This window comes from Erithacus rubecula (assembly GCF_903797595.1).
Source record: "Erithacus rubecula genome assembly, chromosome: 4".
Taxonomy (NCBI): domain Eukaryota; kingdom Metazoa; phylum Chordata; class Aves; order Passeriformes; family Muscicapidae; genus Erithacus; species Erithacus rubecula.
Window position 1 is genome coordinate 57,756,695 of NC_136686.1, and position 23,226 is coordinate 57,779,920.

The 23,226-nt window shown below is 37.4% G+C and overlaps 1 protein-coding gene across 7 annotated transcripts in view; it reads right to left on the minus strand.

The window, feature by feature from the left end:
* MAGI2 (membrane associated guanylate kinase, WW and PDZ domain containing 2) overlaps positions 1-23,226 on the minus strand; it is a 685,143-nt gene that overhangs the window by 30,446 nt on the left and 631,471 nt on the right. For all 7 annotated transcript variants that reach the window (XM_079303121.1, XM_079303120.1, XM_079303125.1 and 4 more), the window contains 4 exons: positions 16,410-16,595; positions 12,704-12,878; positions 9,876-10,116; positions 8,518-8,661 (listed from right to left, as the gene is read on the minus strand). In XM_079303121.1, coding sequence (XP_079159247.1) covers positions 8,518-8,661; positions 9,876-10,116; positions 12,704-12,878; positions 16,410-16,595 — 746 coding nt within the window. The remainder of the gene's footprint in view (positions 1-8,517; positions 8,662-9,875; positions 10,117-12,703; positions 12,879-16,409; positions 16,596-23,226) is intronic.

Consider the following 23,226-nt stretch of genomic DNA (forward strand, 5'->3'; position numbering starts at 1 on the left):
TTCTTAATTTTTAAGTTAGGGTTAATCATGAAAACCTTCATAAATATTCCATAAACCCCAGATTTAAATACGATGCCTGCCTGCCAACTATTTTAGTCTTAAAATTTAATACTAAACTATTTTTATCCAGATTATTAACTTGTTTCTTTTGTTTCTTTTTTTCACAGCTGGCTTGAAAGATTTTGCTACTAGGCATAGAGTTAGAAGGATGCTTTGAATGTGCCAAACTGGATATATTTTTGTAAGAAGGATGTTAATTAAATGTGTGAGAGGAATACTCCTTCTCCTTACCTTTCTGCAAACAAATTCTAAAAAGCACACAGAGATTTTTTTGAGAAATGCTGAATAATAGTTCACCTACAGTTAATTCGCTTTTGACTTATTAAGCTTTTGTACTGTCAAAATATATTCAGGCTCCCTGAGGGCCTCAGTTTGCATTTCTTTGTTGTGTAGACAGTAGAATGTTGATCAGCTTTATGTCTACATGTCAATATATTCTTCCTTGAGTTCTGCCAATTACACTAACCCAGCACTGAGCTCCTCTTGCCACAGGCTGGCATCCAGCTCATGTGCTTGAGCATCCCAGTTGAATTCTCTGAGTTCAGATCAATCACACCTAGCCCACTACAAGTGAGGTTGGACAGTGATGTATGTAGTAGGGAATTGGAGTGTGAGTTAGATTACCCCAAAGGGACATGCAATTCGGTGGGAAAGCATAGCTAACATCTTCCTGTTCAGATGGATCACAAATCACAGAATAAATGGATGGGACCAGGAATATCTTTGTCTTTTTGTTCCATTGCAACGACAGCACTGACATTCACTGAATGCTTATTATGAAGGTAAGATTTATATTACTGCATAAAGTAAGCCAGGTATGCTGCAGAATTTAAGAGTAAGTGATACTTATGTAGAAAAGATGGGCTGCTTAACTGGCATGAATCACTCTGTGGGCATTTGTCTTCAAGATGAGTGCACAAAACTTTAGTTAAGCTGCTGCTGGTGTAGCACTGCATGCTCCTGGAGTGTAGCTCTGCCCCAGATGTGTGGGATTATTAAAATATTAGTGACTTTTCAGTGGGGTTTTTGACAGCCTTCTCCAGCCCTCACTGGTGTCAAGGGTTCAGCAGATGAATCCCTGCTGTGCCAGCACACCATGTGGAGAAGACCTTTCTGGCTCTTAGGACCTATCACATAGGACCTATCCTATCTTTGTGTTTGCTGTGACTGGACTAAACTTGTAAAGGGCCTTTCAAGCAGCAATATCCACTTTCCTCCAATATTCTGAATATTAGACTTCACTGCTTTTTAGGACCTGGAGAACCTGAGGATTTTTATGAGTCACTCAGCAGTATGTCATTCTTGTGCTTTCTCTTCAATCTAAAATGGGATTCCAAAGTACACTATATCAGAAATTAAAGATTAATCTGGTAAATCCTTCATTAATTTTTGGATACTGGGATTGACTTAAATGTTTGTAAAAACTCATGACTGATCAAGCTGTTCCTGAATTCTTCCTACTTCCTTGCTGCAGTTTTCTTGATTGGATAAAGAAATGTCTGTATCTGTCACTACTCTCTTTACCATGTGACAACTGTTTCTCTCTAATGCTTTTTGTTCTAATCACCCTCAAGCTGAGCTGAGCTACTTCTTGTTAACTGCACTTACTGATTGCAACCTTAGGTGTTTTCCACTGCAGACTGTAGGAAATCATCCGTTAATGTGGGGCTAATCACTGATGGAGCATCCCAAATAGCTGCTCTGTCCTTCATTAACAAAAAAAAAACTTGGAGAGGCTCTACACAAGTGAGGAGTCAGTGCAGATTGTGGGGTCTGCATGGCAAAGTGCTTTCAAGGATTTTCATTTACTGTAGAGTAAGAAATTGTTCATTCTTCGTTTTAAGATTTGATTTGATTTGATGGTCACTGACAGAAAACAATCAGTCCTGTTGATGATCAGTACTTTTTCATATTTACCCATTTTCCATATTCCTTTAGCAATAGGGCTACAAACATCTGGGATAACCCTCCTGAGACTTTGTTCTGGACAAACTAAAGAAATACAACAATAATGTATGGAGACTAGAATCACAAATGTTAGAGGGTTCCTATGTATAAAGCTACAGGAACTGCATGTGGTTTCTAGTACAAAATTTGGTTGTGCAATAGGAATCCAAGAAAATGGTATGTGGTTGTTCAGGCATTTCTGTTGGATTTTGTCATCTCTGACATGCAAGACAACAGCAACTGAAAAATAATTTTAAAAATGAATGAGGATATTTTGCACCTGTCAATATGGACTTTTAAAAAAAGCATCTATGGAAGCTATATTACATCCAAGCCTCAGAAAGGGAATGATTCCTTATTTGGTGGAAACAGATGACTGATCTACTAAGAACCTAAAAATCAAGGGCTGTAAAAAAGGCATATAGTGATTAAGTGACTCAATGAACACCAAGCTAAATGTATGTAACACCTAGCAATAAAGAAAGGTGAAATGGAAAAAAACATCATGATAAACAAGAGAGAGACTTCTGTTTTGCATGACATAAAAGACTTTCCAAACACTGTAGGGTCCTAATTAACTCATCTCTGACTATCTATTCACTGAACCCAGAACAACTTCAGTGATTTCACGGTGCCCTGACTTGAGATGTTTGGAAATGCCATATTCCAGGGAGACAGGTTTATGTTACCTTGTTAAACTCCACAGTTGCAGAGCATTTAGAGAGCCCAGATGGCTGCATACCACCTGCTCCTTTGAGAAGCCTGAAGAGTCTTAATGGTAGCAAACTTATTCTGTGACACATAGTTAGCAATAGCAGCTATTACATGCCACCCTGCTGCTCAGAAGGCTGGACTCCAGACTTTTCACAGGAGCTTAAAGTTATTTCTCCCATGGCTCAAGAGAGGGCTTTAATACCAGATTACAAGTTTGATAAGAGCTCTGTAACTCTTTTGCAAATATGATTTAGGACACATACAAAGAGGAAAATGTCAGTTTTGAATGTTGCTGAATGCTCATACATGGGTTTTGACAGCAGTTTTAAATATAATATTTACGTACTATATGATTTGAAACTCTACTTCTATTTCCTTCCAAATAAGAGACAGAATCCTTCTTTCTGCCTGCCTTTTTGACCCTTGGCTCTTGAAGATCCAACTCCTTTTGCTAGGAATAATTCTTTGTGTGGGTGGATGAAGGTTTCTGAATAACCACAAATAAGGTTAGTGTGAACTTTTTCATTATGGGAAAGTATTAAACACACAAAACTTTGCTGTTTTGCAGAATGCCATGAACCTGACCACAGCATAGATTGGTTACTGGTGTAAGCTTCACTGTGCTGCTCACTGAGCAAGCTGGAACAACCAAGCAAAGACACACAGACTCTCATGCAACCACACAGAAGCTCATAATTGACACTATAGGAGCCTCCTGTCCATTGTGCCTGGTTTTACCTCCAGCTGTGTATGACTGAAACAAAAAGAGAAATGCAAACAACAGAAATGCAACAAACAGGAAAAAAGGAGAAGGAAAAAAAGAACTGCAGAGTATGAAAGATATAGAATTCTGTTGTGCCTGGATTACAGATGTCTGTCCTGCCAAAATATAAGAAAAATATGCATTAAAATGAGAAAAATAATGTGGCATAGGGAGCTATGAGGAAGCTGGAGATAGGGCTAAATGGTACATGAGGACTGAGAAAAATGAGTTGACAATGAAACTAGAGATGTCAGAGATGAAATGTATGGCTTTTGTGGAAGATGTGAAAAAAAGGATGCAGCTCACAAAGTGACAAAATGACACAGATGTACATTGTCTATAAAAAAGCACATTTCATCCTCATTCTTCAAGAATTTCATGTCATTCTGTACCTTTTCAGCCTCCAGCCACAGGCTCTTTATTTGACACTGATTTCAATAAACATCCTGGCTGCTGGAGATATCATTCAAGGCAATAAGAGATCTGTTGATCATATCTCATGTCTAGCAAACACTATGACCATGTTAAACAATTCCTCTGAGAGCAGTAAGGAACTTATCCCTTCCTTCTAAGACAGGAAGGGATAGAGATCTGCAAGCAGAACTCTGCCAGTCATTGTCCTCAGCATAAGGCAAGCATAAAATGTAAGTTAGCATGAGCCTTATCTAAACAGACCTGTAAAATTGTTTCCAGTAGTGTCTGAATCTTCAAAGGCTGTGGGGACTGTGCTCCACATTGTCTGTGTTATGTCCCTCATCTCTGGTGACAGATTCAACTCACTATGACTGTCACTGACAGTGTGTGTGCCATGTTCTTGCCCTACTCTGAGACTGCAGCTTTGTTCTTAATATTGCCATCACCAGCTAGTTTCAGTGCTTTTCCCCAATGTTAGGATTGCTTGAGAAATGGAATCCTGATGTGCTGAGACATCTGCCAGTCTAGGATTTGATAACAAAGCCACTAATAGTCTCTGAACTTTTTAAATGGTTATTTTAATGGTTATTTTACATCCTTATGTAAAATGTCTTATGGAGCACAGGCAGATAGGTTTTTCAGAATTCATCACTGTAGTTTGCTCTCTGCTCAGCTGTCAGAATTAAGTCAGAATTTACATGCATTAGATACATTTTATATATCTATACACTGTCAGAATTTAATTCCAGAGTAATGATGAGGTTCTCCCTTACAGCAGTCTCCTGTGAGGACCTGTCATATATCTTATCCACAAATTGCAGTAAAATCTTGCCACAGTTACTTGGAGTGTATGACCTGACATATAATTTTACACAAAGCTGCCCTTATGGCTGTGGGTGTCCAACACTGGTTGAGAATAGTTTAACAACCATGTGGGCAGAGGTTGCAGGAGAAGAATCAGTTTCCTGTAGACCTCTGGGCATTTCCTTCCCATGTACAGTGACAGATGAATCCAAGTTAAACCAGGATATATGCTTGGGCTTTCTTCAGAGTCTATGGGCTCAAATAAAAGTCTCAGTGTATGTGAAGGTGTCATGACAAAGTACAACAAGACCATGAAAGGTTAAACCTGCTTTTAAGGGAATAATTTTTTGAACATAATGCAGAGTCCATCTAGGCTGGAGAAAGGGATCCCCGAGTAGAACAGCAATAGGACTGGAAAACTGATGAACTCTGGATGACATCAACTCACTGCTCTTCCACCTTTCTAGTTCTTAGAACAATTCTGCAGAAAATCTAAGTAGAAAGCTTCATCTGTCATGAAGTGCAATTAAAGACTTGTAATCCTTGTAATTAAAGATCTTGTAATCCTAAAATGGAGTGTTCCTTGGTGAATTTGTTTCCAATAAAAACACAACATGCCTAGCATGCCATCCCCAGTGGGGAGACCAGAATAACAAACCAATTATGACTGGAAATGGTGATGTGATCATGAACTTCATAAAATCTTTTTCCTTCTTACATTAATATTTACAAATCCAGACAGTTTTGGCAAGGGCAGTGGAAGATCATCACTTCTTGGGCTTGTTCTATGAGTCTGTTCTCTGCCTGCTCCCAAGACTCACTGAAGATCAAACTGAAATTTTCATAAGGATTTTGATGTCACTTTCTTCATTTTGTTTCATCATTGCTTTGTTTAATTTCTCTTTGCTATTATTGGCATATTGTACTCCTTGCATACTTACCTTCCTCAGTAGTGGATCTGCTTTTCTTTTCTTTTACAAGAGATGGCTCCATTCCAGTTCTTTATTTACATCTATTTTCCTATAATCATAGCTTTTACTTTATTATAGTCTCCATCTGTAATGCCTAACACTTTTACAAGTATTTAGACCTTAGAACCTTTTGAATGTGTGGTGGTGGACTCAGATTATTTTAACACATGTCCATGGGTTTTGCAGTGCCCACTAATAGAGTAAACATACAGACTTTGGTTTCCCTACCCAAAGCTGTTTTCAGTTAGAGATTTCATTTCTTCAATTATACAATTTTATAAAACCACTAGTATAGTTTCAGCTCTATTACTTTAAGGTAATTATTCTATTTATTTCTGTAAAATAGGGAGTTTTGTATCAATATGGATGAGTCTCTATCAGGCCTTTTTCTGACTATATGTAGATTGAAAACAGAATGTTATTTGTGGAATACAAATTTTTGCTTATTACATCTAAGTGCCCTACAGGTAACATGTTTATTTAATGATCTATTTTTTGCAACAACTTATCTGTTTTTATTTTTCTTTTATTGCTTTTATAAGTGGGAATAGGGCTGGAGTTATGTGCACTATTTCTTTTTATAAGCATGATTTGCATCTTGTGCCTATCTGCTTTAACATTTCTCTGTAAAGCTTAAACTAAAGATGGGTGTTCATGCAGGAGGAAACAGAAAAAAACCCCAAATAATGGAGACAAGGAGGTCATCAGAATGACTCTTAGCTGGAAAGTGTTCTGATAAGATCCCACCACAAAAGCATGGTTTGCTATCCTCAGTGCTGAAAGCCTAGGATCAGAGAATTGTGCCTTTAACAGTGTTAACTAAAGCAAGTAGCACTGCCCTGATTTTTGCATCTTTTGCTGTAGAGATGCACCTGTGAAGCAGAGAGATAGAGATGAAACAACCAGCCAAGAAGTGTGAATGAACCTGTATTGCTAACAGCTGATGTAAACTTAGGAAAGGAGATGTGGGTACAGAACTCTGCTTCCTTTGCCCACCTTCTTATGTAATATATTTCTTTCAACAATTTTTTTTTGTTTGTTTCTATCTTTCTATTTTTATTTTGAAGCTGTTTCTTGAGCTTTTGCTGTCCATCAGTTACAGGTCACTGAATATAAGAATCTTTCATGTTGCAAACCCATTGTTCAAGTTAAAATGTCTGTGAGGCAGGACAATAAAAGAGAGGATGCATGGTAGAACTGGTTCCAAAAAATGATGCTAAAGGGAGAAAAAACCCCAACTACAGCTATCTGGCCAGAATAACACTTGACTATATGTTGTGGCCATACAATGAAAAAGCTTTAAACCAAATTATTTTAGAAACTATATTAGCAGTATTCATTAAAGCATACAGAACTTTTCCTAATGCAATTGAAAAAAAACCGCCATATTCACATTAATAACCTTCTATATATTGACTATTCACTAAGTGAATAGTCTAACTTCATTCCTTAGTACTAGTTTGTTTAAATGATGCACAGATTTTAATGTTCATTTTCTACCTAATACAGGTTATTATTTGAAATGAACCCTCTTCAAAGGTGTTCTTTAATTTTTTTCTGTATTCTTAGCCATATGTTTTCAAATATGTGATTCCAGAGCTTATTAAAAGCACAGCTTTTTCTCTGACTTTAATCACATTATAGCTACTAATGATAGATGTCCTAATGTACATCTTGCATATGGCTTCTCATTAAGAGTAACTGGCAATGATAATACTAAAATAAAGGAAAGAATGAAGACTGGAGAAGAAATTCTTAAGCTAAAGTTCTAGCTGCAGCATGAAATCACCTATATTTCCCACAAAAAATGCAATGGGAGTGTATCTCAATTGCCAATTGCCTGCTTGACTGCCCCACTGGCTTTCCTGGCACAGGGACTGCTTCTGCCACCACTGCCACTGCCAGGGGCTTGCACTCCATGATACAACTGAGGACTAAATGAATTGTGCAATTCTTCCAAGTGGCCAAGTTAAGAGTCATTTGAAGCACAGCAGAACTCCTGAGCTCTACACAGAAAGACAGTGCTCTTTCAGAAAGACATCAAATTCAATCAGATTGTTTAGACTGTGAAACAGAATAAGTGTAACTACCATGACATTTGTAAAATCTGTTCTTACCACTGTACAGAACACAATTTTCAATGCCCATCTTTGAAATTAAATATTGGTTGAACATGACTGCACTAATTAGATACATAACCAACTTTTTATGTTGACTCTTGCTAGTCTTGCCTATGTTCTTTTCTTCTTTTTGTGTACTCACAGCTCTGCAAAGTATCAGCAGGCCTGGATGAGTTTATACTTATCTTTATCACAATTGGACAGATTAAATGTCTCTATTTTTGATTAGGTTTTTTTCTATCTAGACTGTGTGCTTGCTTTATTAAAAATCATGATCCCTACAAGCAAGATTAAGTTCAATAAACAAAATCATCAAGAACTACAAAGGTGATTTGCTTAAATTAGTAAAATAACACAGATGAGGTCTTAGATTTCTTAGTTATCTAATACATGGCATGTAGTGACCACTTTGCTTTTATGATTAGAGATCCAAATGTTAATTATGTTACTATTATCTAAGAAACATTAAACTTCGTCTGAGATTTTCAACTTGCTTAGATAAGAGAGAAAATAATAATGACAAAAGTCTATAACACGGTAAAAGATATTACCAGTCAGAAGCAACACATTTCTTTGTGAAGAATGCAATGAATTTATTTTAGAGGAGATATTTTGCATTACTTCTTTAAAACCTGATCAGAGGTGAAAAAAGAACTTTTTCTTTTACCCCATCACCAAACATATCTGAAAATGTTGAAAAAAAGTCACAATGCATTTTACTCACCCTCATCCTTCCATTTCTTATTGCTGGTCCATCTTCTGCTAACCTCAACACATACAAATCCATTTTGTATTCCCTTCCTCCTCGAATACTAAACCCAAACCCTTTGGCTCCTTTCTCCAAATCAACGGTGAAATAATCAAAGTCCTGTACAGACAAATGCAAAATGAGAGACAATTAATTATATGGACATTGTGATATGCATTCAAGAAAACTTCAAAACAGTTCTCTTCAAAAATGTTTTGATCCACTTGATGTAAACGTAGGTCCATAGAGGGCCTGGGAGGGAAATGGCATTGTAGCTTCTGATCCAGTGTCAGCCAAGAGTGCAAGATCCACGGGAGCAGCAGAAAAGAAAGAGCAAGCTCGGGTTGTGTAGTCTACTGGTTACAGAATTAAAGTGGAGATGCTGGGAAACAGCCAACACAAGTATCTCTCTAGATGCTGAGAAGTATCTTATAAGGTGTGCACACAAAGAGATTTGCTATTTAGATACTGAAATGCACAATATTTTCATAGGATTCTCTGGATCCTATTTAGGAATTTCAGTATTTTTCTTGATAAGGTTTATGTGTCTGGTTTTGAAAATATGGACGTACAAACCACCTATTTGTGGTTCCAGCATATAGTGTCCAGAAGTTCACAGTCTCTTATTTAATACTTTTTGATCTCTGTTTTTCCTGCCTTTATGTAGGGAAAGGAAGGTCTTTTTCAAACTCTGAACTTTGAGCTAAATCCTCAACCTTCAAAACTGTCAGTAAATATCTGTCATCAGAGGAGACCTGTCCAAGGTACCATAACTCTTCATCATACTCATCATCTCTTCGAATTTGTCAGACAATGCTTGATGTCAAAGAAGCTAGTTGCATGGGCTAGTTTCTATTCATCCAGAATATTACCAACAGAAATTTAATTCTGTCAGTCGAGATTTTAATTCTAATCTCCACATTCCTTTATCTATTTATTCTGATTAGATAAAATCTGAATTTTCAAGAATGCTGTAGAAATGCAGTCTGACTTTAGTATACCCACTGTTTGATGACTATGGGCTAGGAATGAAAAAAAATTCCTCTACTGATGAAAAGGCTTTTTATGTTGAAATTTTTATTTCAACTCTCCAATACCTCAAAAATGTTATTTAACATTGCAGTCGCACAATTATAAGTGCAATGTTAATTTACAGATCACACAGTTACACAATAATATTAATGTTTTGGAAGTAATTTCCTCGACAGAGTAATAATAACTCGGTAAAACCCTTTAATGGGTCTTTTCCTCCCATAGTGGCTTCTTCCTGACCAATCCCCACGACTTGTCCCTGCAGACCCTGCTGCCCTCTGTGTGGGGATGCTCTGCTGTACCTGGGGCTGCCTGTACTCAGACAGGGGGTACTGCCTGGTGTCAGGGGAGTGCTGCCTGTAGTCCATCAGGGGGGGCTGCCTGTAGTCCAGGGGTGGTGGCTGCTGGTAATCCATCACCGGCGGGTGCCGGTAGTCCAGCGGGGGCTGCCGGTAGTCGGTGGAGGATTGCCTGTAGTCTGTAAACGGGGGTTGCCGGATATCAGGCTTCACATCCTGCCTGGCTTTTACTTCTGACCTGTAGCTGAGGAAGGGACAATGGCTTAGTTTCAGAGTAGCAAACCATTAAGAATATGCATTGCATGCAATACTGAGGAGTGAAGCTGCCTGGCTGCAAAATTGCACGGAACAAATTTTGGCGGAGAAGCAAAACTCTCAAGGGTAAATAGTTGAGGCATGCAAAAACAGTGAGTGCTTTTGAAACATGGGCATAAGCAATTTTCCATCAGGTCATACAATGCAATTCTCCAGCTTGAATCAGTGAGATCAGGATTAGACTCAAAGGGACAGGAACAGAAAAAGCATCTTGATTCCCACTTACTTTGCCTATTTCGAAGATGAAACTGCATGTGAAAACACCCACTATACTCACTACAAAATATTTCAGAGTTTATAAAGAACCTTTTTCCAAAATTATTGTTTCTATGAATAAGTGGAATAACAGTGCAGTTTATATCCCTATTCATTGACGAAAAATATTACTGTGAGCTTCTAAAAGCTAAAAAAGGATGAATTATTTGTCTTAGCTGTTACCTTTTAAATGAAAGGCATTCTTTGATATAACATATGTTAATATAGTGTGTATCATTTTTATTATACACTCCCTATGATGCTCTCTGGCTAAAAGCTATGACAGTAAAATCATGTCAGTAGTTATGTACAGGAATAACACAAGACAAAAAGAAAATAAATTTGGTTATGAGGAATTAATAACAAGTAAAATATTGCTTTAGCTGATAAATAGTTACAGGGAGATGGGTCCTAAAAGTTGAAAGAAATTGTGACTTTTTGAAGTACAGGGACTAGTTATTTACTTTATTCAGATTGGAATTTCCCTTAGCACATGGAAATTAGCACTTTAGGGTGAAGTAAAGAACATTCCTTATGATAAAATTCCCTACCTCAGCCATGTGGTGTGCTAAAGAGACACAAAGAAAGTCCTGAATTATTTTAGCAATTAATTCTGTAATAGTAGTTCAGGTAATATTTTAACAATAGTGTCCACAGAGTGGATGTTTCCCTAGGTGCCAAAGGAAATATTTATTTCCTCTATGGGAAATAGACATTCCAAATTCTGCTTTAATAATGGTCTGGAAGTTTTCAGTCAACCAAGTGACCGTGTCAGTTCACTCACATACAGATACAGAGACACATAAAGACTTTGAAAGGGATTTTGAAATGTACTTATTGATTACAAAAATTACTGAAAAACTGACAGCATTGTTTTTGATTATGTTGATTTATATATAAAAAGGTATTTTGAATCTAAATGTTTCAAATTGTCTATGTTTCAAAACTTCAATATTTTATTAATGTAGCTACAGTGATATTATGACTAATCTTCCTACACAATAGTTTTAATAATCTAAATGTCTAACCAGACACAAAAAAAATCAGAATTTTGGCTTTTCTGAAAATATTAAAACAGACTGCTATCACACTTAATAAGACCTGCATTCATACATGCAAGCCTCTTACTTTCTTTACTCAGTATCATGATCCTGTAAAAAGAAGAGAGGACAAACTTACTATGAAGCTTGCTGTGATACTGAGCCTTAATATTGGAAGTAAAAAACTAGTTAATATTCCTAAGAGTTTTAAAATCTTATTTTGGTAAAAAAACGATGTATGTGGCTATACAAACAAGCTGTAACCTAGCTTATAAAATGTAGTGAAAAATAATACTATGTGAACTAGCAATAGTTGACCTTTTTTCTGAAATGAATCATCTTTAGGCAGGTTCCCAATATATGGCCACAGCTGCATATCAGAAGATGATGTTTTAATTCACAGATGGAGGCACTGTAATTTTTGCTGAATTTGTAAATGGTGACATGAGCAATTAGAGCTTACACTTTTCAGCAAAATTATTATGGAATTACTTTCTGTAACTTTAATTAATATTGCTTGCTGGTCCCATCTGAAAATTCCCAATTTAACAGATACTTAATACTGACTTCCAACAGCACAGAATGACTTTTGTATTGAATTTTGTCAGAATCATATAGGGTTGTGATAGGAGGTGATCACATTTGGAAAAAGTACTCAATGAAATATAAGACAAAATAATTTTCCTAGTATGACTGATTGAAAGAAAATAATTCTGGGCAAGTGAAAGTACTACATCTGTTCTGCAAGGAGAATTAGAGAGTGTAGTGTCTGAATCACAAGTGACTTAAAGTATTTTCAGAAGGGAAAAGTTACAATCCTGCAAATCATTTGGGGAAGAGGATCTTGATGATATGTGTTAGTTACTGAAGATCAGCATGAAGACAGTCAGTGTAATCAGGCTTGTTAAACACGCTAAATAATAATGCAAAGACTAAATAGTGTTGATTGGAGGTCACAGAAAGTTGTATCATCCCACAGCCTGTGTGTGCTTTTTATATAAACAGCTTTTAATACAGCTGGCCACAAAATTTCTGTCCTCCTACCATTCGGTTTCCATTACAGATAAATTTACTAATGTATATGCATAAATCACACATGAGAAATTGGCCCATACATGATACACCATAGATAAAACCTACCATAAAAAAAAGAGTCTTCCTGACTTCAGACTAACACACAAGGGGGAAAAAATAAAGAAGAGCATTGAGAAAAAGCCAAACCTGTTCTCGTGCCCCTGTGGCTGGAGGGGCTGTGGAGGTGGAGGCTGGGCCACGGGGCTGTGCTGGGCCACGGGGCTCTGCTGTGCCAGGGGACTCTGCTGGGCCATGGGGCTGTGCTGCTGGGCCATGGGGCTCTGCTTCTCCGAGCTGGGTGCTGAGGCTGGGCTGTTCAGCTCTGCATGGTGGGGACATGGAGGTTACAGACCTGTCACAGTGCAGCACTTCATAAAGGGCAAAGGTACACAATGATCATTTTTGGTCACACACTACCGCTGCAAATTTGTGCTTCATTGCTTTTATTCTCTCAGGTTATAACTAGATTTTAGGACATTTGAACCTAATGGTCTCCTTTTGATATCCTGTGAGGTTGAAAATCTTGATCAGTCCTATAATTCTGGTTGGCACTCTCATTTAAAACAAAATTGAACAAGGTAAATTGCTTCCATGTTTCATATGTTCTTTTACAGCACAAAAATACTGATTATAGAATGACGGAATGATACAATCATAGAAGAGGTTGCATTTGAATGACACTTAAAGATTGTCTAGTTCAACCCTCCTGAAAGAACAGGGACATCTTCAACCAAGCTGCTCAGAGCCCTGTCCCACCTGGCCTTGAATTTTGACAGGAATGCCAGGATGGGGCATCTACTACCTCTCTGGGCTACTTGCTCCAGTGTTTCATTACCCTCATCATAAAAAAAAAAAAATCTCTTTTTTATATCTGCATCTTTTTAGTTCAAAACTATAAGACACCTTGTCCTATCACAACAGGTTCTGCTAAAATGTCTGTCCCCATATTTATTATACTCCTTATAAGCCCTCTTCAACTACTGAAAGGTCAGAATAAGGTCTCCTTAGAGCCTTGTCTTGTCCAGGCTGAACACCACCAGTTCTCTCAGCCTCTCCTCATTGGAGAGATGCTCCAACCCTCTGATCATCTTCATGACCCTCCTTTGGACTGTTCCAACAGGTCCAGAGGACCCCACAGCTGGATTCAGGACTCCAGGTTGGGTCTCATGAGAGAAGAGTAGAGGGGCAGAACTACCTCCCTCAACCTGCTCATCATTGAACAGTCCCCCCACCAAATTTATCTCTCCAATTTAGAGAGAAGGATGCTGAGGGGTACCATGTCGAAGGCCTTACAGAGGTCCAGATAGGTGAGATCTAGAGTTCCTCCCTTGTCCACTGATGTAGTTACTCCATTGTAGAAGGCAACTAGGTTGGTCAGGCAGGATTTACTCTTGGTAAAGCTGAGCTGGCTGTCCTGAATCACCTCCCTGTACTGTGTGTGCCTTAGCACAGTTACAAGATACTTGAAATGCTTTCCATTTAGGAAAAAAAATAATTTTGAGAGAATGAATATATTACTGCTTTCTCCACTGTTTGGGATGATAGACCTGTCACAAAAGCTAAAACACTGGTATCCTTATATTAGCTCCTGCTATCTTTGAGCTCATCAAGAGTTTCTTGTATTTAAAAATTTTTGGGGACTGTGAACAGTAAGGCAGTAAACCCAATCTCAATAAATTCTGACTAACCATTTAAACCAAAGTTTTATTTCACTGTATTATGTCAAATGACTAAGGTTTCACATAGAAACTGTGCAGAAAAACAGAATCATTCTTTCCAAACAGGCCAAATTTCAAAAAGACAGCAAGATTGGCATAGGAAATATGGTTTTGTTGCTTTGTTACAAATAAAAGTTGCCAATCTTCATTTAGGCTTCCTGCTGGACTTGAGGGAATATGCATTTGGTACTGAGCCATATCAAACATATTTTTCCCAACACACTAGCACAGTCCTGTTCACCATTTACTATGTGGAAGCATAAATGAGAGAGACTCTGCCCACAGGAGGACAGAGCATGGCAGAAGTTCCTGCATTATCAATAGAAAAGGCAAATATTATATTTTTTCTATTCCTGCTTGGAACAGAAGAAGTGAGAGCAGTGTGGCATAGTGCAGAACAAACAAAATGGACACACATATGTCTGAGCATCCCCAACAGCAATAGCTACACATTATATAGATCTTGCCTAGTTTTATATTTGAATCTAGTTTTAATTTTTAAGTGTTTTATTTTAAAAATTTTAATGTGAGTTTTTTCCTATGGGTGCATATCCTCTACTAATCTATTTTATGCTCACAATTAGTATAAAAATTTTGGCTATTTTATAAAAAATATTTTCAGGGTAGGCTTAATTGTCTAAAAAAATTTGTATATTTGCACTTAAAACACTCCTCACACAGGCATAAGCAATACTTGTCTGTGTAATTACTATGCTTAAGGCTGTAATTGCCCATTTTCCATCTGTGAGTCTCTTTTGTATTGCAAGTTTTAGAGAGGAAGATTGGAAATGTTGTCCCTCATTTCTACATTACTCTCATAACTATGGATGAACGGGTCAAATCATGAGCTGGCTCTAAAACTGCTTTGCATTTATATGGTATTTTTTACCTGAAAGTATATTATAGAGGTATTAGATTTTTTACCAATTTTTATAAGCTGGGAAGGCAATATCAGAAGGCAAATGAGCTGCCCAGTGTCACACAGTCACACAGGGAAGCTGTGCCGTAGGCACAGATCATTTCTCACCACTAGCACCTGAGAACATCTTGTAGTACTACAACACAGCTGCACCTCTTCTTTCCTTCTAATTTAATGTATCCATCTCTAACACTGAACTATTAATGATGTTATTTAATCTGGGTACCAGACAAGCTTAAACAAACTTCCTGGACTGTACGAAGGATCACACTTGTTTTAGATGCTGGCAAAGCTGACCTTCAGCAATTACACGGGTGCTAATTGATGTGGATTCTAAATTTGTGTATGTTTGTGTTTTTCCCTTCACTGAACTCATTTAACAAAGCAGATGAGTTCCCTCAGTTGCAGTCTATGACCAGTGCCAGACTCTTTCCCTGTCCCATTGCTGGATGCAGCAGCATAAGGTGAAGGTCATCTAACTGGGCTATGGATCATTAAGTAATTCCATTACTTTCTGTGTGTCAGTCCCAGATCTACTGGCATTTGTTGCTGAGATATAAAGACAGAGTCTCATTAATGGGGTACAATTCATGCAGCAGTGCAGCACATTGTTAAACTGAAAAAAGCCCTGAAATCAACCTCAGACCCCATGGAACCAACATCAAAAGATCTTTCCTGATTAGATGTGTAGTAATGACCAGAATAATGAGTCTGTCCCCTTATCCTGACCCTAGAAACGAGATAATTCAGGGTTCAGCTCTTTCCTGCCTTGTGCATTTACAGTGATATATCACTATATGATAGTGATGGAGGAAACTGCCAAATCTGAACACTTCCTTCATTGCAGCCTCTTGTGAATCACTTTGTCAAACTTTGGCTTGACTTACAGCAAGACAAAAGGGAACAAACTTAAAACTTGGCTCTATTGTAGAGTGCTTTTCCATGTAGAAGACAATTCTTGCAAAAGACCTTAACATCCTTTTTCTCTCTCTCTGTCAGATTTCTCCAGGTTTGCTTTCAATATCCTTTTCATAACTTGAAACCTTTTCAAGAATTCAGATCCTATCTGAGCTAGTTCTAAGCTGGTAATTCTGGTGTGCTGCATGTTACAGCATAGGAAGGAGAACAAAAGACGCTCTTTCAAGTGGTGACATAATTTAAGCTAATTGGAGGCTACTTAAAATTTTCTTCCTGTTTTTAAGGGCCATTGACTTACCCTCCTGAGGAATGATGCGAAGAGTTACACTGAGACCTGCATCTTTAATTAGCTTCACAATATCTGCATGAGGCATGTTAATAATAGACTGGCCATTCACAGCTAAGATCCGGTCTCCAACTTTAAGTTTTGCACAGCGATCCGCAGGACTTCCATCAATTATCCGCCCTATTTTATGGGGTACAGCTAGACAAGAAACAATGGACACAGTTAGCAGAAGCTGAAACAAGTGGTGGTGCTCACAAACGAAAGAAAATGAGTTCATTTTGGAAGAAGGTTCTATATGAATTTAAAAACAGCTTGTGTAAAAGCATATAAGAATATAAATTCTTATGTAATGTCATTTTCAGTAACACAGTGCTGTGTTTTTTCACTAAAAATTCAGAATCCAGATGAATATATACACATGGCATATACATATATGAAACCCAAAATAAGTTTATAATTCACTTATTTTGCAAATCTGGCATGAAACAACCTAATAAGAAGATCAGGAAAACAATAAGGCATTAAAACAGGAAAAGGGGATAAATTTGCAGAATAAATATCAGTCATAAATTGTCTCCCACCTCCTGGTTTACAGAACTTCTTTATTTATATGTTGCAATAAAGGCACCAAACACATTATTTATTTTATATACAAAAATTGTTATTGAATATGCCCAGGGTACATGAAGATGTTTTTCTTCATTCAAATGTGTTTATTGATAAGTAGAAATAATACTGAAGACTCATTGAGATATGCAGCTCTTTGATTAGATCTTAATAATAAATGAAAGGAATAGAATTGATAGTTAGCTATGAGTACACAGAGATGAACTATATCAAAACATCTCAGCCCTCTTCTGAAAACATTACAGAACAAAGCTTCTCCTTTTGCTCTTCTCTGTGGTTCTTCACCTTTCTGTTTACTCCATCCATGATCTTGTCCTGTCTCTTTCCTCACTTTCCATTGAATTTTCTAAATATTGCTCTTGATTTTTTGAGCAGTGTTTCTACTCTATTATCCTCTGGTTTTTAACTATATGCATATGCTGTAGCTGAGTCGTTTCCCCAAAGAGCATGATACTTTTCTTTCTCCCAATTACTCATAAATATGCTTATCACAATTAAATGACTATATAGTCTATTAATATCCTAATGGTGTTTGACTGTTTCTCCACAGTCCCACACTTCAGTCCTGGAAAACTTAGCACAAGACAGCTCAGTCTCACTATCCACCTTTAAGCTGGCATTTAAAACTAGTGTGTTTCTTTTTTCAAAAATAATACAACCTTAATATTTAATTATCTACAGAGACCTTCAGAAATTAAAGAAAAGATTGTTCAAACACTTTTTAGGAAATATCCAGGCTATCAATGCTCACATATAAACCAAAGCTCTAACAGGAGATGTGCTCAGAATACATTGCTGCAGAACAAATTTCTCAGCACCCTGATAAACATTTACTGAAGGTTTTGGTGACTAACACAGACTGCACATCTGATATGAAGTTATAATAGACACACCTCAAAGTGACTTTTGTTTCTAGTATGGATATAAGTGTTGTTCACAGTGTTAAAAATTAATTTTTTGTTACACTGAAAATATAAGTGAATACTCTGAAGTGCAAGTCATAAACAAACTGCATGCTTCTTTACCACTATGGCTCAGGCAAGAATATAAATTAAAACACAGCTCTAGTAATGCAGACACAACAAATGTACTTCTTGTTGCTTAGTAAATAAGCACCTAATTTATGTTAGAAATGTCTAAACATTCCTATGTTTTAAAATATACTAAATATGTATAGCCACACTTTCTACAAAAATTGTGTTTATTTTGCCCTTAATGCGGACATATAACTGCCATGCATACATACCAGTGAGCAAACAAATAAAAGAGTAACTTGACTCTTAAACAGTTTATGTTTTTCATCAAATCAGTTCTTAAAGCATCACCATGAATCACTTAAACTAATGCTAAAATGTACCTGTTTCTGCATATGTAATAAAATATCTATCTGAAATTGTCATGTCTTTACTATATATTAGAGGTGATCTGGAAATAAGATTGTCTTATATAAAAAAGTAAGAAACCTGGTAGTAAGAAAGAAGGGGAAATATGGTAGAGATGCCACAACTAAAATTTCCATACTTGCCATTTCTAACACTAAAGAAGTTTTTGCTAGCCTAAATATTTAGGTAGGGACATCATTTCAGTAGTAAGGGATGTGGGAGGGTGGGGGTGGGAAGTCCTATTAATTTGCCTGTGAAATTTTTTGTTGGACTTCTTGTACCTGACAAGTGAATAGAGCAGATGTCTGCATGTTTGAGATGTCTGCTGAAATCAAAGCTGGAGGTGGGAGAGCCACGAGAGTCAAATTCAGATCCAAATCCTGAGAAAAGGGAAGGGAGGGAGAAAGAAGAGGAACCTGGTGTTCTTTTTTTTCTTCCCTTTAAGCCTAATGATCTTCACCTTCCTGATAAATGTATCTACTCTAAATATTTTGGTAACCCTGAACTTCCTTCATTCTATTGTGGTATGAAAAGATCAACAGTCGGTGACCATCAGAAAAAAAGATTGTGTCTGTCAAGGAACTTTTTCTACTTTTGAGGATTTAATGCTCCTCTTCTCAGGTTGTATAGATGCCATATGTTGACATTTGATCTTCCTGCAAAGTAGGGTGTGGTGAAATTTTGCAGAAAGAATCCGAATCTCTGTTGGATTCAGTGTTACACTGTTATTCTCTAAAGGGTTTTCCGGCCAAATCTAGTGACTTACTGGAGGAGCTCATGGCCACTCAGCAGAAACTGCTTTATGCACATTTCTACATAAAATGAAGAGAAGTTTATCTCCTGGCTCCTTCCCTCCCAGTAATGTTATCCTGAGGAGTTTCTGTTCCTTGCTTCTCTTCCCAGTGGAACTCTGCCTAAAAGCCCTCCTAAGCCACAATATCCTGGCTGCCACAGCCCCAAACGCTTCCTTCGGAAGGGAGGATTTATTTAGTGCTTTTTTTAGAAGCATGAATTCTTCTAAGGGACAGAGATTATCTGATGTGTAGGTTGTTTACAGAAAAACAACCATGTCAAAATATGTTAGAAAACTTTCAATTTTTAGAGAGAGCCTTTGGTGGTGAAATACTTTGAAGGGTTAAGAAGGAGCTACTCTCATAGGGGATTAATTAGGTAAAAGCTAAGGAACAAAGGTAGAAATTAATTGTGAATTTCCCTAATGCAGAATTTTCATTGTTCAGAATGGTCACATCTAAAACAAGTGTGGATGAGCTGTAAAACTGTCAGTAGGGAGTGGGTTGACTGAAGTGGCAGACGAGATCTCATGAAAAGAAATGCAAGATGATGCAAGCAAGGAAAAAATAACCCTGCCTAAGATTAAGTAGAGATGAGCCCCAAATTAATTATTATCACTCAAGAGACCTTGAAATGTGTAACTACTTCTCTAAAAACATAAACTCATTAAAACAGTCAATACGACTCTAAGAGAAAAAGAATAACAAGCGAAACAAACTATTGCTAGTTACTGCTGTGCAGTGTTGGAGTATTGTGTGGCTACCTGTGTCTCTCTGTGGCTACTTGGTCTCCCCCAGCATGACAGGTCTCTTCTTGGAAAGAAACCTCCCATGTCTGGCATTTAATTTGTGTTTTGTTAACGTGCAGTATTTTTTTTTTTCTAAATTGCATCTTTGGTGTTTTGTTTTTATCAAAGCAGAGCATTTAATGATGTAACCTTTTAAAGCAAGTCCCAGATCACCCAACTAGGGTAAATGTTTCCTATCACCCTTAAAATTTTTTTTTACTAATCTATTCATGTCTCTTTTAACAACTTGCCACAAGCTGATCTCCAAACACATGGATATATTGAAGAGTGGCAGCATGTGCCTGGATGAGACTTTGCAGAGGATCTGATCCACTTATTTCAAAACACTGAGTTATCTGAGCAGCATTTAATATTCGCCTACTATACAAAGATGACTTGGAGTTTTGGCTTTTTTTCCAAGAAATCCACTGATTTTGCTAAAAGTAAATGCAGGAAACAAGTTGCCCCTTTGCAGAGCAATTAATTTCTTGGTTCTTAGACTACACAATGAGTGAGAAGGCAAGGGAAAGAATACCGTAAACAAGGATTAATACATATTTTTTAACTGTTGAAAATATGGGAAATTATTAAGACTTAAGTTACATGTATACAAACCATGCAGCCCTGCAAAATTTAGGGTCTTTTTCTCCAGTACTTTCATGAAGAATGGGATACCCATGAGTGATATAGTTGGAAATCTACCTTAAGATAAAAGAAATCCAAGAGAGAAGGCATAATCCTAGACCCAAAATAATCTAGTGGAGAGTAGCAATGATGCAGAAACCTTATCTAGGAAAAGATCTTACAATGGAGTGTAACTTTTCTGCAGTGTATTTTTCTAAATTTCTTAACTTGGGGAAGATTTGAATCCTGAGAGCACCAAAGCTTCTGTGATTTTTGAATTCATTAATCTCTCTGCCTAAATCTTGCTCAGATATTTACAGCATTACCATGCAAACTGACCCAGAGCTGGCATGCAGCAGCTGAGGCTTTCCCAGAATATATTTAATTGTGCAATGATCAGCTCTTAGCTCATTAAAGAGAAATTAAATTAAAAAATTAAAAGAAAAAATGATTCAAATGAATTTTTTGCATTTAGAAAGTGGATAACGTCAGCTTTCAGAAACCTATCGAAAACTATAAATTTACATTTTTCTCTGTATTAATAATTTTATTTTATAAAGATCACCCACTTTTGCTCTCCATGATTCAAATTAATATCCTTACCACACCTGCATGTCACAGAACAGAGAACAAATTTTGTGTTATTATACCTGAGTGACCATATGTTTGGGTCAGCTGTACACAAAACCAGCATATCTGCTGAACACAGATACTGCTTCCAACACAGAATATCACAGAAACACAGAAGGATGGGGTTTGGAGGGAACTCTGGAGGTCACATAGTTCAATCTTCTGCTAAAGCAGGTTCACTCAGAGCAAATTGCACAGGATTTAGTCATATAGGCTTTGAATATCTCCAAAGAAGGAGACTTCACCACCTTTTGGGGGACCCAAAAGTGTGCAGTCACCCTCAAAGGAAAGAAGATTTTCAGAATGAACTTTCTGTGTTTCAGTATGCCCCAAATGCCCATTGTCTGCCTCTACTCTCTTGACCTCACCCTTAATATATTTGTATGCAATGATAAGAGCCCCTGTCAGTCACCTCTTCTCAAGAAGGAGCAGGCACAGCTCTCTCAGCCTTTCCTCTAAGGGAGATATTCCTGTTCTTAGTCCTCCACTGGGCCCTCCCCAGTCATTTCATGTCTTTCATGACTGAGGAAGTGGACACAGCACCCCAGATGTGGCTTCACTAGGGCTGAGTGGGGCCAGGATCACCTTCCTCAGCCTGCAGGCAATGTTCTTCCTAATTCTCCCCAGGACACCACTGTCCTCTTGGCCACAAGGACACAGTGCCAGCTCATGGGCAGCTGGTTGTCCACCAGGACCCCCAGGTCCTTGTCCACAGAGCTCCTGGTCAGCCCCAGTGTGTGCTGGTGCCTGGGATTATCCCTCCCTTAATGCAGGACCTTGATTTCCCTGTTTGAAGTTCATTAATTTCCTCTCCCCCAACTCTCCAGACTGCCCAGGTGTGGCCAGCAGATCTTTCAGGTACATCAGCCTCTCCTCCCAGTTTTGTAACATCAGCTAACTTGCTGAGGGTACACTCTGTCCTTTCCATTGATTGACCAATGATGAGTAACTTAAACAAGATATTTCTATCAGCTTCTTGCTTTTGAATATTAAAAAATTTTCCCCTCATTTGAAAGAACCACAAGCTAAAAAGAGTGGATTCTAAGAAATCATTACTATATATAAAGCTTTCCTGATTTACATCAGTAATTTTTTTTACATCTCTTCAGTCCTTCTAGATACAACTGTTGAGACTATGATTTTAGACACCAGCTTTGCAGTTTTTCCCCTCTATATAGTACCTAAATGTAAAAAAAAAAAAAAAAATCAATTAAGGGGAAAAAATCAAACCCCTGCTTTATCTATTAAAACCCTCTGGCAGATAAATTCTTGCAATGTTTTCTAATGTTAACAGATATAGACAGTAAGCCAAGCAAATGAACCTTCCTGAGCCAGCTGTCCTTTTCAAACTTTTGCAGTGATCAAATGAATACTTATTATATTCTCAATTCTCTAAATATGCAAGAGTTTCCATTCAACTGGCAGGCTCCAGCATATCAGATTTTAATTGGAATAATAAATTAAATATAAACACCAGCAATTTCATTGCTATGGAAAAATCTTGGAAAATTTTGGAAAACTTGAGTATGGTGAACTTTTCATCAGGGCTAAAAAATATTTTCTGGATATTGATAGGATATTTTACGTGACACTTAGAAAGTATAAATCTGTGGCATGCTGCCTGCTTGTATGTGAAAATAATCCCTTTTCTTTATAAGTTTAATGAATCTATGAATGGAAACAATCCATTTTGTGCTGACATGGAGCATATTTGCTTGAATAGCACAGGCAAAAGAAGCTAAGTGGGAAGGAGTGCACATACCTTAGAAAGCTGAAGATCTAAGAAAAAAATAATGTAACAGACTTTCACTCACACTTCTAATGAAGCAAGTGGGCCCTGTGGAATTACTAGAAAAACCTTGGTTCCCTTGATGGGTTTGTGCTAAGAAAACTCACAGTGTTTGTTCTTTGAAAACACATGAGCAGCACTTATAGGTCCAAATGATGTATTCAGAAACACACTGGAGAACAGAAATCATCTAGAGAG